The following is a 13,762-nucleotide window of genomic DNA, read 5'->3' as shown; positions in this document are numbered from 1 at the left end:
ACTAAATGACAATGGGAATACTTTTTGTCTGATCACTGGAAACATTTTGAGTCTAACTAAGTTTGATTTGAACATGTCAATCTAAAAGAGAAAACTGATAGAATTAAATAACACAAGCAGTTTTGTAACAGACAAGAGTATCGTCAACAGCACTAGATGGAAGCTCAGTCACCTTGATCCCACAATACATTCTAGGCCACAACACTAATCCTCTCAAATTTGGTGCTTGTCACACAACTCACACTGAGTCACCCAGTACCAGTAATACTTCTCAGCTGCTTCCCATCTGTCCATCTCTCATCATGGTGCACAAAACTCCTGTGCACACATTCACAACCACATCACAGTTTACAACAATGCCTTAATATTTAAATTATTTTTCCCATACAAGAAAAAGGCTTAATTTGGATCTCTGAGGAATGTGCACACAATAGGTCCACTCTGCGGATGTGTGGGATTTATTCCTTTAGTTTATCTAAATTCAGGCCAGGTGTAGAAAAAGCAACAGTTCTATACCCAAACAATTAATGCTTTGATGCCAATACCGTGGCAGTAGGTCTTTCACTTTACTGAAAGTATGCAAGAGTTTTCACAAAAAGGAGAGCATAAATAGTAGAGGCAAGCTATATAATTGTGAAGATATATTAATATGGCCAAAGGAGGGAGGGCAGGATACTGGATGAAAATCGTTTAAACCATACTATAATTTTCCTGGAATTCTCTGAAGAGCCCTTAGCCCCAGGGTCACTAGCAAAACTAGACACTAAAAAGCATGGAAAGTTGTGATCCATTCTAAAGACTTCAAAATCCACAGTTGGAAAATACCTTAACTAGGACCAACCAAAATGTCACAAAATTATAAGCAAGCTTTCTAGTTCTTCAGAACTCTACTTCGGGCTGGATGCTAAGCAGCACACCCAAAAAGTAGGAGAAAAGTTTTCTTGATATTGACACCACAAGGCTGTACAGTATTTAGTCAGTTTTAAGGCTTGGAAGATGGAGAATGCAGACTTACCCACAGCACAATTCTACATGTCTAGTCAGCAGTAAGACCTGCTGAGTTCAATGTTGTGGCCTTAACACAGGTATATACATTCCTCCAAACTACTCTGCAGACCTGCTTTGACTATAAAGCCCCAAAGTAATTTCACAAAAGGCATGAGCTTATGGGCCCAATTAAAGAATGTCTTTCTCATGAACCTTATTAGCTTTCCTTGTTGCTTTTAAGCAGTAAGGTCTCCACAAAAAGCACTGTCTTCAAATGCGTTTCTAAACAAACTAGCAAATAGGAGCCATGTCCATACTATAAAAGAAATCGCAATCTGTTGCACATAAAGTTGGTGCAGAAAAGGCTAAAAAAACAACAACCCAAACATGACTTAAGAAATTTCAAAAAGTTGATTTTAGAAAAAACATCAGTTAGAAAAATGCTTAAAGAAATTGCAGCCTATCAAAGTCCCTGCTAGTGCTACTTATTGTATCTTACAGCCTTATCTTATGGATTAGTTTTAATTGCTAAAGCCACATTCGTTACTGAACAAGTTGGGCAGAGGCATTCTCTGAATCCTAAGGGAACAGCGGTGTAGAATTTTGCTAACTGACCAATAGTATCAGGCAGTGCTATTTTTCTAGAAAAAGAGGTGCCATAACTCACCATGAATTCCTCCGTTGTTCTCTTATAATGGCAATGGTGCCCACTTGAGAGGTGCTGGAACTGAGTTGTTGAGCTCGGAGGGGGGGGAGCCCTGGTATCAGGACAGCAGCTTACTAAATTTGCCTATTTAGACTACAATCATATGCACATTAACTAGCAGAAGCCACACCAAACACAGGTGAATCCATTTTGTGAAAATCTACTTTTTGCAGCTAAGCTTGTTGCTTTTTGCTTCATTATGACTTGCCCTTTGGGGTCCTGCTTTGTCCTTGTGTTGCTTACATAACAGAACAAAAAGTACAAGGATTAACAGTAAATTTACTTGCAAATATCAGAAGATCACTGTGTTAATTGCAAGTAAATTTATTCATGGTTGGCCCTCACCTGCCACTTTAGATAGCATATTACACACCTGCTCAGAGGAGCTTTACTCAACTTAGGTGCTGGGACTGGTAATGGGTTCACTGTTTGTCCAGGGCTTTTCCTTTACCTAGATAAAAATGTATACTTCAGGAAACACTTCAAGGACACACTTAAATTGGAACTGAGACTAAACAAGTCTACATTTAATTAACCAACAAGTTTTTTGCAGCTATTGAGTCCTTCACACAATAGTGTCTGGCTTGCCAGAAGTACCTATGAAAAGGATCTAGGAGTATAAGTAGACCACAAGTTTAATGTGAGTCAACAGTGTGATGCAGTAGTAAAAATAGCTAATGCTATTGTAGGCTACATCAACAATGTATGGTGTGAAGTCATAGTACCTTGGTCAGACAACACCTGGAGTACTGTGTCCTGTTCTTGGCGCCATAATTTAAGGATCTAGAGTTTGTGCAGTGGGTGGCCAAGATGATCAAGGGTCTGAAAATCAAGCCTTATGAGGAATGGTTGAGGAAGTTGGGTACATTCAGCCTGGTAAAGCAGAGACTGAGAGGAGATATGAGTTGTTGCCATCTTCAAATATCTAATGTAATCTGGTCCAACTCCCTGCAATGCCTCCATGACCAATGGCCATTCAACCTCTATTTAGAAACCTTCAGTGAGTTGGACCAGATGGGCCTTGGGACCCCTTCCAACTTTACAATTCTCCAATCTTATGGCAACTCATTCCATCAGGCCTCCTCACCCTCAACTATCACCTGAGCAGAGGCATTCCATCACCCTGTCTCAGGGCAAGAGAGGAACTTGGTTCATGCATCCACTCTGCTGGAGGCCCAGCTCTGCTGGCACCTTCTGCCTCTTAACTCTGCCAGCTGGTCGGCATAGCAACAACTGTCTCTAGAAATTGGTGCTTAAACTTTTGAGATTTATTTTCCCCTGTCCTCTTGGGCGTTGTATTCCTTTTTCATTTTAAGATTGTAAGGGAGCGTATTGCTTTAATTCCTCATAAGTCGTTGCGGGAGTCTTTTTGGCTGAGGAGAAGGATATAAATACCCTAAATAAGCCAACCCCGCAGGTGCGGTTTTTCTCCCTCACAAGAGGCAAGGGGCGCAGCTGCACCGGTTGCGTTTCTGCCTGTCGTGCGCAGCTGCCGAATCCCGTCAGAAGGGGAGGGCGGCAGCATCTCGAAGGCTCAACGCGCTCCCCTCAGAAGGACAACGAGTTAAAAAAAAGCGCGCGCAGAACCAAGGCCCGCTATCTCTGCGCTGAGGGAGAGCAGAAACAACAGAGATCAAAGCCTGGCCCCTAACGAACATCTGCTCGCGCTGTACTGCCTCGTCACTCCCGGAGCGCCCAAAGGCGTCGACTTCGCGCAAGCGCACTCCCTCCTCCTCCTCTCTCCTCCCACATTCCGGGCCGCCGGGCCAATCACAAACGGGGCTGTTGACGCTTCTGCCGCACCCAAACCTCGTCACCCAGGCCTCCTTTGCCTCTCATTGGCTCCCGGGCCGTTTGTTCCCTTTGGGCGGGTTGGCCCCGGCGGAAGGAGGCGCGCGCGGCCTCCCGCCTCTGCGCCGCCATGCCCAATAAGGTGCCACGTTAGAAAAAGCTCCTGCCGCTTGGCTCCGCCTCCCCCTCCGATCTTCCCTCGCCCCCACTTTTCCTTTGGCTGTGTCAAGCGGCGGCCACCAACGTGGAGAGCGGAAGCCGCTGCCGCCGTCGCCGCGTGAACTGAGGAGGGAGAGAGAGAGGCGTCCGGCGCGCGGGCAGCTGGCGGTTTGAGGACTGTACCATTCGCCTCCCGCGGAAGGGGCGAGCGACTGCCACCCCCGTTGAGGCGCACGTGAGGGCTGCTGTTTGGTGGGCACCTGTGAGGGGGGTCGCTCGCTCGCCTTCCCTCCCTCCTTCACTCCCCCCGGCGCAGCGCGTCGGCTTGGTAGGCGCCCAACCGCCGTCAGGCGCGAGGAAGACACGTCCCGTCAGCCGCAACCGGTTTGAACCGGAGCGCGAGGAGGAGCCGCCGCCGCCGCCGCCATGGCCGAGACTGAGGAAAGGAGCTTGGACGACTTTTTCGCCAAGCGGGACAAGAAGAAGCGGAAAGAGAAGAGCAGCCGGGGGGCCGCCGCGGCAACGGCCGCCTCCTCGGCTGCCTCGCACAACGCCCCTGCCAACGCTTCGGGCGGGGGTGGGGGCGGGGGGAGCCGGCAGGGCGAGGGCGGCTCCGGGACGGCCTCCAATGCCAACGCCGCCGCGACGAAGGGCGGGATTAAGGTGAGCAGGCGGGTGCGGGTCTGAGCCGGGTGGGTTCCAGCATGACCAGTCATGGGGCGGCGTGTGGGGGGGGGGGGATGGCGGTGAGAGAGAGAGAAGTAGGGAATTATCTGCTTCCTGTGGGCGTTGGTGACTTCCTGTCAGCAGAGGGCGCCTCTGCGGGGTCAGCCCGGCCGCCGTGGCCTTGGCGTGGGGCGCGTGGAAGTCGCACCCATCGGTCACTCCTTGACCCTCCCTTCTAGCGGATGGGGTGGGGGGTGGGAACGAGGGCAGAGTTTAGGACTCTCGTATTTAGCGATGCCCGATGTGGAGCCCAAATCACTGGGCTTGAAATAGTCGTCTTGCGCCCCCACCCACGCAACCCCCGGCACGTTCTCGCTCTTTTGTAACGGCGCCGGAGTTTGCATAAACTGCTTTGTTCCCAGCAGCCTCTGTTCATTTGAGGCATGTCCGTAGTAACTGAGGCCGTGGCTCTCTCCCTTGAGCTGTGCCTTCATGCTGGCAGGCAGGGATAGTTTTTTCCCCTGTGTAATCGTCCAGTTCTTCCACTGAGTGCTTAGCTTCAGCCGTAGAAGTAACATGGTAATGCAACTTCTTCCGGGGCTTTTCATTGCCTTTCAAAAATGGTTCCCGAAGTACTTCATTCAGTTGCATTGGAGCTGTGTAACATGGATTAAACAGCTCTCACTGGCACATGAGGTTTTTACACACAATGCTGTATCCTTGTTTTATCTGGTCAGTAGCTTTCAATATTTGAGACACTGCAGTTTTCATAAGGCTCCTCAAGGACAGGGCAGAGGTGTTGTTTTTTTAATATATCTCTAATATTCTACGTTTGGCCATTGTCACATTGAGGCTCATCTTCTTGTGGTTGGGTGGCCACTGTGAGAATAGGATGCTGGACTAGACAGCCCATTCGCCCGACTTAGCAGGCTGCTCTTAACCTAATGCAGTGATTCTAGATCAAATGTTTGGACAACATTGCAATGATTTTTGAAGATGAGGGAATAAGTTTGGTGAGAAATCCACATTAGGGAGCCGTAGGTGGGGCTGCAACAAAATGCTGTGGTATGGAATGTTTGTTTTGGTCTCTTTCAATCCCTTCTCCCCCAACACTGAGCAGCTGGTCCCTGGGGACACTGAAAAACAGATTTTCCGTGTGAACCAGGAGGCCTGTCCAAGCAATCAGATGCTTCTTTCTGTCCTTTAATATATCTGTGTGTCTTGTCTCCTGTTCAAGCCACTCTATCCTATATCCACCTCTTTAGAAGAGCCTGCTAAATCAGGACAAAGACCCACCTCGTCCAGCATACTGTTCTCAAACTCGCCAACCAGGTTCCTATAGGAAACCAGCAAGCAGGATCCAAACACAAGAGCACTTTCCTCCTGTGGCTTCCAGCAACTGGTGTTCAGAAGCATTCTTGCCTCCAAGAATGGAGGCAGAGCAATCACAGCTAGTAGCCATTGCTAGCCTTATTCTCTTTTAATTGGTCCAATCCTTATTTAAGCTATATAAGTTGGTGGCCATCACTTGCCTCCTGTTGGAACAAGTTAGTTTTATACTATACACTGCATGAAGGAATACTTTATCCGTCCCTAATTCAGCTTCATTGGATGTCCACAAGTTTTCAGAGAGTGAGAAATTGTCCATGCTATGCAGTTTTTCAGATTTACACCATGTCACCTCATGTGCCTTTTCTCTAGGCTAACCCCCCCCCCAAAAAAAAAGTTGCAATATTTTCTAATGGGGATGTGCTGTTAGGTTCTTTCCCTTCTCTCACAATGTTCTGTGCAACTCAGGGTGCTTCTTTGGGGTCCACCTATAGATTTTTCCCTATAGATTTTTTGGTACATACCCATACATCAAAGTTACTCTGATCTGCCAATGTGCTTTGGTGGTGCTGCTTTGGCTACATAAGCATGAACACTATAAGAATAATTGGTATGAGTATACAGTGGTGCCTCGGGTTACATACGCTTCAGGTTACAGACTCCGCTAACCCAGAAATATTACCTCGGGTTAAGAACTTTGCTTCAGGATGAGAACAGAAATCGTGCTCCAGCGGCGGGGCAGCAGCAGGAGGCCCCATTAGCTAAAGTGATGCTTCAGGTTAAGAACAGTTTCAGGTTAAGAACGGACCTCCAGAATGAATTAAGTACTTAACCCGAGGTACCATTGTATAGGTAATAAAAGATGGACCCATCTACTGAAAGAGTGTTGCTTTGATGGACTACCTATCTAGAATGCCGTCCATCTGTGTCTCATTTTTTGGGAAGATAGGAGTGTAGATTTCCTGTTAGCAAATACTTTTCAGATCAGTATTTTTTTCTTGGGTAAGATCTGTTGGCCGTAGATAATAACTTTCCAGCTGAAATTTAATCCTCTGCTTAATAGATGGCAGAAATTTAAAGGAAGACAGTGGCATGGATCCAAAGTGGAAAGCCCTTCCACTTGCATGAGAGGGTGTTGTTGCCAATTTTCTCTCCACTATCTCTAGTCCTCAAAAAGCTAATTCCAGAGAGCCAAGAAGAGCCTATTTTCCCACCACCTCTTGCTCAAGCTAAACTGCAGGGTCTTTGGATCCAAACTATTTCCTGTAGACTCAAGGATTCCACTGCATCATGGGGAAACTTCACTAGTGTATGAACCCACACTTGCACACATCGTACACTGTAATCATGCCTGCCATGAAGGGGCTTGAATATATTAGGAAATAAGTGCAAAGTGTTATTAATGTCTATTCCAATAGGGCCAGGTTGGATAATAAAAACAAAATGCTTAGGCAGAAACACAAGTTATATGCACTCTTCTTTACTAGCTTAAGCTAATATGTTAGAATTGAGGTAATCATGTATATTAATTAGAAATAAGAAATGGATGTGAAATTCTTTGGAAACTTGAAATGTATTATGTGCTCCTAAAGTAGGCAGTGTTTACTTCATTGCAAAGAAATAGAAATATTTGCATTCTGTGAGGGTTTTTTTTACTATTGTACAATTTAATATCTTTTTTGTTTTTTATATTGCACAATAATTTTAGAGCTTATTGTGCTGGTTGCCTTCTGTTAAGAGCAGATAATGAGTCTACATGATGTTTGTCTCTCTTACAGGAGGAGGATGAGTGGAAGGAATTTGAGCAAGAAGAAGTAATTGACTACAGTGGTCTCAGAGTTCATTCCATGCAAATTAGGTATTACTGTCTTAAAAAGACACACTTGTTAAAATATAATTGTACTCATCAACTTTCTGAATGTGCCTCACTGATAGAGATATTACTTGCAGCCTCACGAGTTATTTCAGCCTAACATACAACAGCTTAATAGCTGAAGAAAAGGCACTAACAAAGTCATATCCCTGGACTTGCCACAGAATGGCTTGAAGCGATCAGCACAATCTGTGCATCTTAGCCACTTTTATAAAATGTTTCCTTGAAGTTCTGCTGTTTTGTATGGCTTAGAAAGCACTTGAATACTTTAAACATGTTTATGGGTGTTCTGTCACTTCTCAGTAATTGTCAAACCTAAAGAACTAAACTGTGGTTGTCTACTGTACTTCCTTTTGCTGGGTAATATGCTGTTTAAAACATCTCTTAAAACAGATATGGGCAGAATTATATTGGAATTATTTGCCTTTGCTATCCCTTGAGTTGTGTAATTCTAAATCTTTGTCCCTCCTTTCCTAACTACAGGCCCATTTTTTAAATTGCCAGACTCTGCTGATACTTTTGTATATTCACACAGGGTGGAGAACTGTACTTAATGTCATAATATGCAAAATGTGCATGGTGTCATACATTCTTGCTTTACGAAAATGATGAGCATGTATTTCACCTTCGTTTTTATTTCAGTGAAAAAGATGATGAAGATGGTGAAAAGAGGGAAGAGCCAAGGGATAACAGTGAAGAACCAGGTGGGGGTATGGATAAGTTGTCAGGTCCTTGGAATAGATCTGCTCCTACACAGACACCTGTTGCTGAAATTATTGGTGAGTTGTTGGTTTTTTCGCTGTTTATTTTAAAGGTATATTGATTGAAATGGCTTGTATTGGGCTTTCTGTTATTTGAGCTTCCCATTGCTTCTCAAAATTTAATTGCAGGATACAAACATCTCAGTGTTAGGTAGCATGATTCATACAAATTAATAAGGTTGGTCTTCTATGGAAAAAGTGAAACAAGAACTAAGGAGAGGGAAAGTAATCTGGTTTGTTAAAATTAAAGCATTGTTTACCAATGCAAGGGTAAGTAAGTGTGTGTGATGCAGTATAGCCATCACTCAATAGGTGTAGGGTGTTGTTCCTGCTGTAATACCAAGAGCTAAAAGAAAAATTCAAGCTCCCTAGGTGCCAGAATTCCTAACAGTTACTATTTGTTAAACATTTCTTCATTTGAGAGGAAAATCATAGTATTACAGGGAGATAGTGAAAGCAGTCCATAAGATTACTGTTGCTTACCTTGGTAGTATACATAGTTGTATTTGCCTCTGCTTAAAAAGGATGTGCAAAAATTTGTTTTTCTCATGCATAGACAAGATGCCCTTATGTCCAGTGTTAGAAACTGGGATAGGAAAGCTAGGTGCCATGTAGCTCCTGGGACCTGGGGTTTGAGCACTTTCTTTTTTGCTGCCACGCTACCCTGCACACCAGGTGATTTGCTTGGCAGTGTGGCTTCTCCAGTCGAAAAAGGCCGGTTGCCAGTCACAAAATGTGACTGGCGCCGAGCTGTTTTCGAATGCTGATGTATACTAATAAATATTTTCTTGGTGTGGCTAATTAAAAAAAAAAAAAGAACAGGAAGCGGCTTGCCAGACACAGCACCACACAACATTTAGGTGGATTCGCGTACTTCCCCCTTGCCTTCCTTTTTTCACTCAAAAAAGAGGAAATTTGAAGTTTCCATTTGTAGTTTGGAATAAACCACATTTCTCACTGTGTCTGATATCCCAGTTTGTGAGCTAATTTCTGTAAGGTATCAGTTTCCATATTTGGCAAAAGCAGGGAGACAATAGTTTGCTCTGAACTGAAAATAGAAGTTTCAGGTTACTCTTGAAGGAAAGAGAACATAGATGTAACAACAAACCATGATTTATCATTACTCCTGAAAAAAGCAGTTGGGATATTTTTTAAAATTAGCTTTGATTATATGCTGCCTGCTAGCAGTACTCCTTTACACCAGATGATTGTTTAAATCCAGACTGAATATATTAAACTGGAATATTATAACAGGTTCATCTAATAATCGAAGTATACCAAGATGGTTAAAAAACAGCAGAGTCCTTCATATTAATCTAATTACACATGACTATTTCTAATGCTCTTTCTGTCTTATTTGCAGAAACCCCAGAGCCAGTCCAGTCCAGTGGAGTATATAGGCCACCCGGAGCAAGAGAAACTAGAACAAGGAAAGTGCCACAAGGACCCCCAGAGATTTATAGTGATACACAATTCCCATCGTTGCAGGCCACTGCCAAGCATGTAGATACTAGAAAGTAAGTATAGTAATAGGACTCTGCACATCTGCTTTAAAATCTCTTCCCCCCCCCTAATCATTGGTTCAAAGCTTCATAAACCTGTCCACTGAGACCATAAACAAGTTTGTGGTGTTATTTGCACCAGAAGAAGCAAGTGGATTTTAATTGCAGATATGTTATTCTAGGAGCACTGCCTGCATAAGTTTGGTCAAGAGGCTTTTAATTTGTTTTACAGGAAAGTGTTCCGAGGGGTTGGGTGGTAGAATGCTGAAAGGCATGATGTGTGCCAATTCCACATAACAAATCACAGTCCTGTGTGGATCTTAAATTCAGTGTGCCATTTGCAGGACTTCAGTGCTTTTCTTATCTCAGCAGAAGAAATAATGTTATGCCTCAGAGTTGACTTGCTCGGCTAAACTACAGCTTAAGCCCTGTTGCAATTTTGTCTGCCTGTGGAACAAAGTATGTTAACAAAGATGGCATTTGCAGGACATTCATTACAATCTCTCACTAACCCTGAGATTGTGACTGTGGTCCTGAGAGCTACTTTAAGGGCTCCCAAGGCCTTGGGCGTGCTTGGTGGAATGCTTTTCTTTGACTGTCAGACACACACATACACCCAGTGCCATATCACAAACTGTTTTTGAAACTTGAGCACCCCATTTCGAAAGAGGCTTTCCTTAAACCTCTCTTGGGCATGCAGAACTAGTTGTACGGTTTTTTTTGGATATAGGCCAATGCTTTCGAACAGTTACTTTAAAATATTTACAATTGTTATGGTATTGCAGTGTTCAAACCTCTGGGAGTGTGAAGTAGCATGTTTGTTTATGGCCACAGTTCAGCAAACTCTACCACTAACACACTCTTCAGCATAGCTTTGAACTTGTTTTTTTTAAAAAAGAAGATAATCTGCTAGTGGTGTTTTGAAAGCAGTTTGTGTTAATGCCATTGAGGCTTTGTGTTCAAAGAAATATCCCACTTAACATGCAGAAGCTACAATAGCCCCCTGGGTTCTGGGCCATATATCCATTCTGTCAGTGGCCCTAGCCATGGAACTTTGCAACCAAAACTAGTGCCATTGAAATAATATTACTAAGGGGCAAGTGTGTGTAAGACAGTTACTGATTACATTTATTTTCCCTTAGGGATAAAGAAATGGAGAAGAGCTTTGAAGTAGTAAAACACAAAACTAGAGGTAGGGATGAGGTTTCAAAATCCCAGGCAACTAAACTTCAGCTAGACAACCAATATGCTGTGCTTGGGGATCAGTAAAGCTGTACACACATTACAATTAAGGAATGGTTATTTGATACCTTTCCAGTCTAAGGTAACTAAACCACCTATTATGAACATGCCGTCTTATATCTGCTGGATCTACTGCAACAAGTGCAGACCTCTTTGACGTAAGTGATTTGCTCTATGGAAGTATGCTTAATTTGGTACATCTGACATTTCTTTTGGATATGAGGGAAATTAATGTAACTGGTCAAACAAGAGTCCCCAGTGTTTTGATTACTCTGCAAAAGCTATCGGCAGCCAGTGGTTATTTCAAATTTTTTTATGTTCAGATACTGAGCCTTCGTAAGGGTTGACTACCTCAGACTTGCTGCACTCATTGTGGACACCATGTGGATCACAACTTCTGGAAAAGGTTACAACTCTTTAGTGGCCATCTGAAACTCGAAACCAGCTCTACTGGATTCCTCTCAGAAATCCTGCAGAAGTCAGCCATCTGGGTTCTGATTTATTCTAAATGACAAATTTAAGTGACCTTAAATGAGCAATTTGTCCTGTGCCCCCATTTATTATTCCATCCTTTCATATGTAGCCATAACTTACTAGGAACCTCTAGCATATACCACTTTCAAAAATATGCAGTGTAGTGTTGAGCTGTTTGTTTGGGTTATGTTTCAATTTAGGTTTCCAGAAAATAAATATCCATCCAGATAGAAAACTTAGGTATACTAGTCTGCGTATATTAACTGGTTTCATCTATGTAAACTCTTATTTTTTTTTAAAAAAAATGCCTTTTTTTGGCTTGAGAAATTGCAGCATAGTCAAGTAGCAGTATGGATTATGCAGACTATCCATACATTATTTTTTCTTTATTTTCAAGTGACTAGGATTTCTGTAGATTTGCATTCAATGGCCAACAAATGTCTATGCGCCCCTAGTCTGTGGAGCTCATTTTTGAAAAATTCAAGCCGTATACTTAACCTTAACAATGTATTATGGCAAGTATCAGCTGTTGGTCGCACACACTATTGTATTTGCAGGATGGAAGTAATTATATGTCTAGTGAAAAATGTCATTTGTTGTGGTTTCTTACTGGTTGAAACATGGAAATATTCTGGAAATGTGTTGCACTTATGACAGTTTTTTGTCTGTTGCCCAAAGATTAAGTGAAAACTTCAGTCAAAGATCAGTCTTCTGACCAGCTGTGTGACATTTGGAGAGATACTAGTACAATAACACTTATATGCTAAGATTTGTGCTTTACTGTACAGTATGACACTGATCGTGAATAGAATTCAAACCAACTCCCAAAGAGATACCTGGGGTACAGAAGGTAATCCTCCCTAAATTTTCTTCTCAACTAGATCTTGATGTGGCTGCTGCTGCTACTGTGTCTTTTCAAGAGTCCTGTTGCTTTCTTGACTCTTGAGCAGGAATTCAGACATCCTCAGAGCATACAGCTTTGTGAGATGGGTAGGTAAAATACATTCATAGGAAACAGCTTTAGTTATAAACACGGGGTGACTTTGCAATTGACGACTGGCTATGATGTGAAATGATTAATATTCTGGGTAACGAACTTTCCCCCTCTGCCTAGAATTGCATTGGCTTTGTGATCAAAGAATTGCTTGGCATAATTGAAAGAAAACGCTACTAAATAGTTGCCTTTTGTAAAGCTAGGCCACTAGATGTCTATATCACTGAAGTAAATCTACAGCTGACACCGTTGAGTTGTATCTTCCTCAAAGTGTATTTCTTCGCCAACAAAACATTGGCAGGGTATTAAAGCTAAAGATTATGTGTATATGTATGTCACTTAATGACATAGCAAAAACTTAAAATCGCAACTTTGGCATTTTATGAAGGTTGTTACTACACATGAATCAAGTTTTAATATACCGTATGTTACAGTAAGATGAAGCTGTCCTTTGTATCTTCACTTGAGTTCTTGGGCATGGTCGACAAAGCAAAATAACATTGTAACATTAATAAATATAATACATGGCAATGTACATGGCTTCTGGAGTCTAATGAATCTGTACATTTAGTTATGATGCTATGTCATTTAAACTGAGCATGGCAAAGCTGATAAATGATCATGAAGCTGAAACTCGAGGTTGCAATTTTTTATACATGACATGGGAGTAAGTTCCATTGAACTCGGCGTGGTTTACTTCTGAGTAGATGTGCACAGAATTGGGACTTCAAAGCAGCTGTTGCTAATGAAGAGTGATCTTCGTTTAGCTTTGTCTGGTTACTGTCTACCTCACTCCTATACTACTATTAAGAAAAGCCACAAACTAATGGGAAGGAGCAAGTAAGCTGATTGCTTGCTATGGTGAGGAACTAGAAGTGCTGAGGTTTGTAATCAGAGCCGCTGATTACAATCACTAATCCCAGTTGGACAGCCTTCTGAAGTCCTAGATCAGGGGTAGCCATTGGACATGCTGGCTGGGACTGGTGGGAGCTGGAACAGCATCTTGAGGTACCATGTTGGCTGTCCATTCCTTAGAGTCTGAAGCCTCAAAGAGAAATATTTCACATAGAAGAACTTGATTCCATTGGCCCAGTACACATTCACATTCAACTACTGTTAAAAACAAACCCTGGTTTAATGTGAGTGTACAGCACACTGGTGCACAATGCTGAAAAATTATGAAAAGCTCCACCAAGGGTTCTTACCCATTTCTCTGCAAACAATGAGCAGTAACCAAGATTCTTAACTTACTGCTTAGAGTGCATTTCTGGGGAAACT

At 42.9% G+C, this 13,762-nt stretch overlaps 2 protein-coding genes across 3 annotated transcripts in view; one reads left to right on the top strand and one right to left on the bottom strand.

The window, feature by feature from the left end:
- The window catches only part of LOC309353599 (C-C chemokine receptor type 5-like), a 113,747-nt gene that overhangs the window by 41,095 nt on the left and 58,890 nt on the right, over positions 1-13,762 (bottom strand). The window lies entirely within an intron of this gene.
- On the top strand, positions 3,539-13,019 carry CDV3 (CDV3 homolog). 2 transcript variants are annotated; one of them, XM_081883064.1, is made up of 5 exons: positions 3,539-4,306; positions 7,417-7,496; positions 8,154-8,290; positions 9,636-9,789; positions 10,917-13,019. In XM_081883064.1, the coding sequence occupies exons 1-5, from the start codon at positions 4,070-4,072 to the stop codon at positions 11,041-11,043; spliced, it is 735 nt and encodes a 244-aa protein (XP_081739190.1). In that variant the 5' UTR covers positions 3,539-4,069; the 3' UTR covers positions 11,044-13,019. The 2 variants fall into 2 exon arrangements, with proteins under 2 accessions (XP_081739190.1, XP_081739191.1); XM_081883065.1 differs by having other exon boundaries at positions 3,540-4,306; positions 11,340-13,019.

This window comes from Podarcis melisellensis (assembly GCF_964234715.1).
Source record: "Podarcis melisellensis genome assembly, chromosome: 12".
In the NCBI taxonomy this organism is placed as follows: Eukaryota; Metazoa; Chordata; class Lepidosauria; order Squamata; family Lacertidae; genus Podarcis; species Podarcis melisellensis.
Note: the sequence above shows the minus strand (reverse complement) of the source record. Positions and strands in the feature narration are given on the sequence as shown.

Coding starts and splice junctions, on each gene's coding strand:
- CDV3 (XM_081883064.1), top strand. CDS start 4,070: ATGGCCGAGACTGAGGAAAGGAGCTTGGACGACTTTTTCGCCAAGCGG. Junction 7,497..8,153: donor GTTCATTCCATGCAAATTAG/GTATTACTGTCT, acceptor TTTTTATTTCAG/TGAAAAAGATGATGAAGATG. Junction 9,790..10,916: donor AAGCATGTAGATACTAGAAA/GTAAGTATAGTA, acceptor ATTTTCCCTTAG/GGATAAAGAAATGGAGAAGA.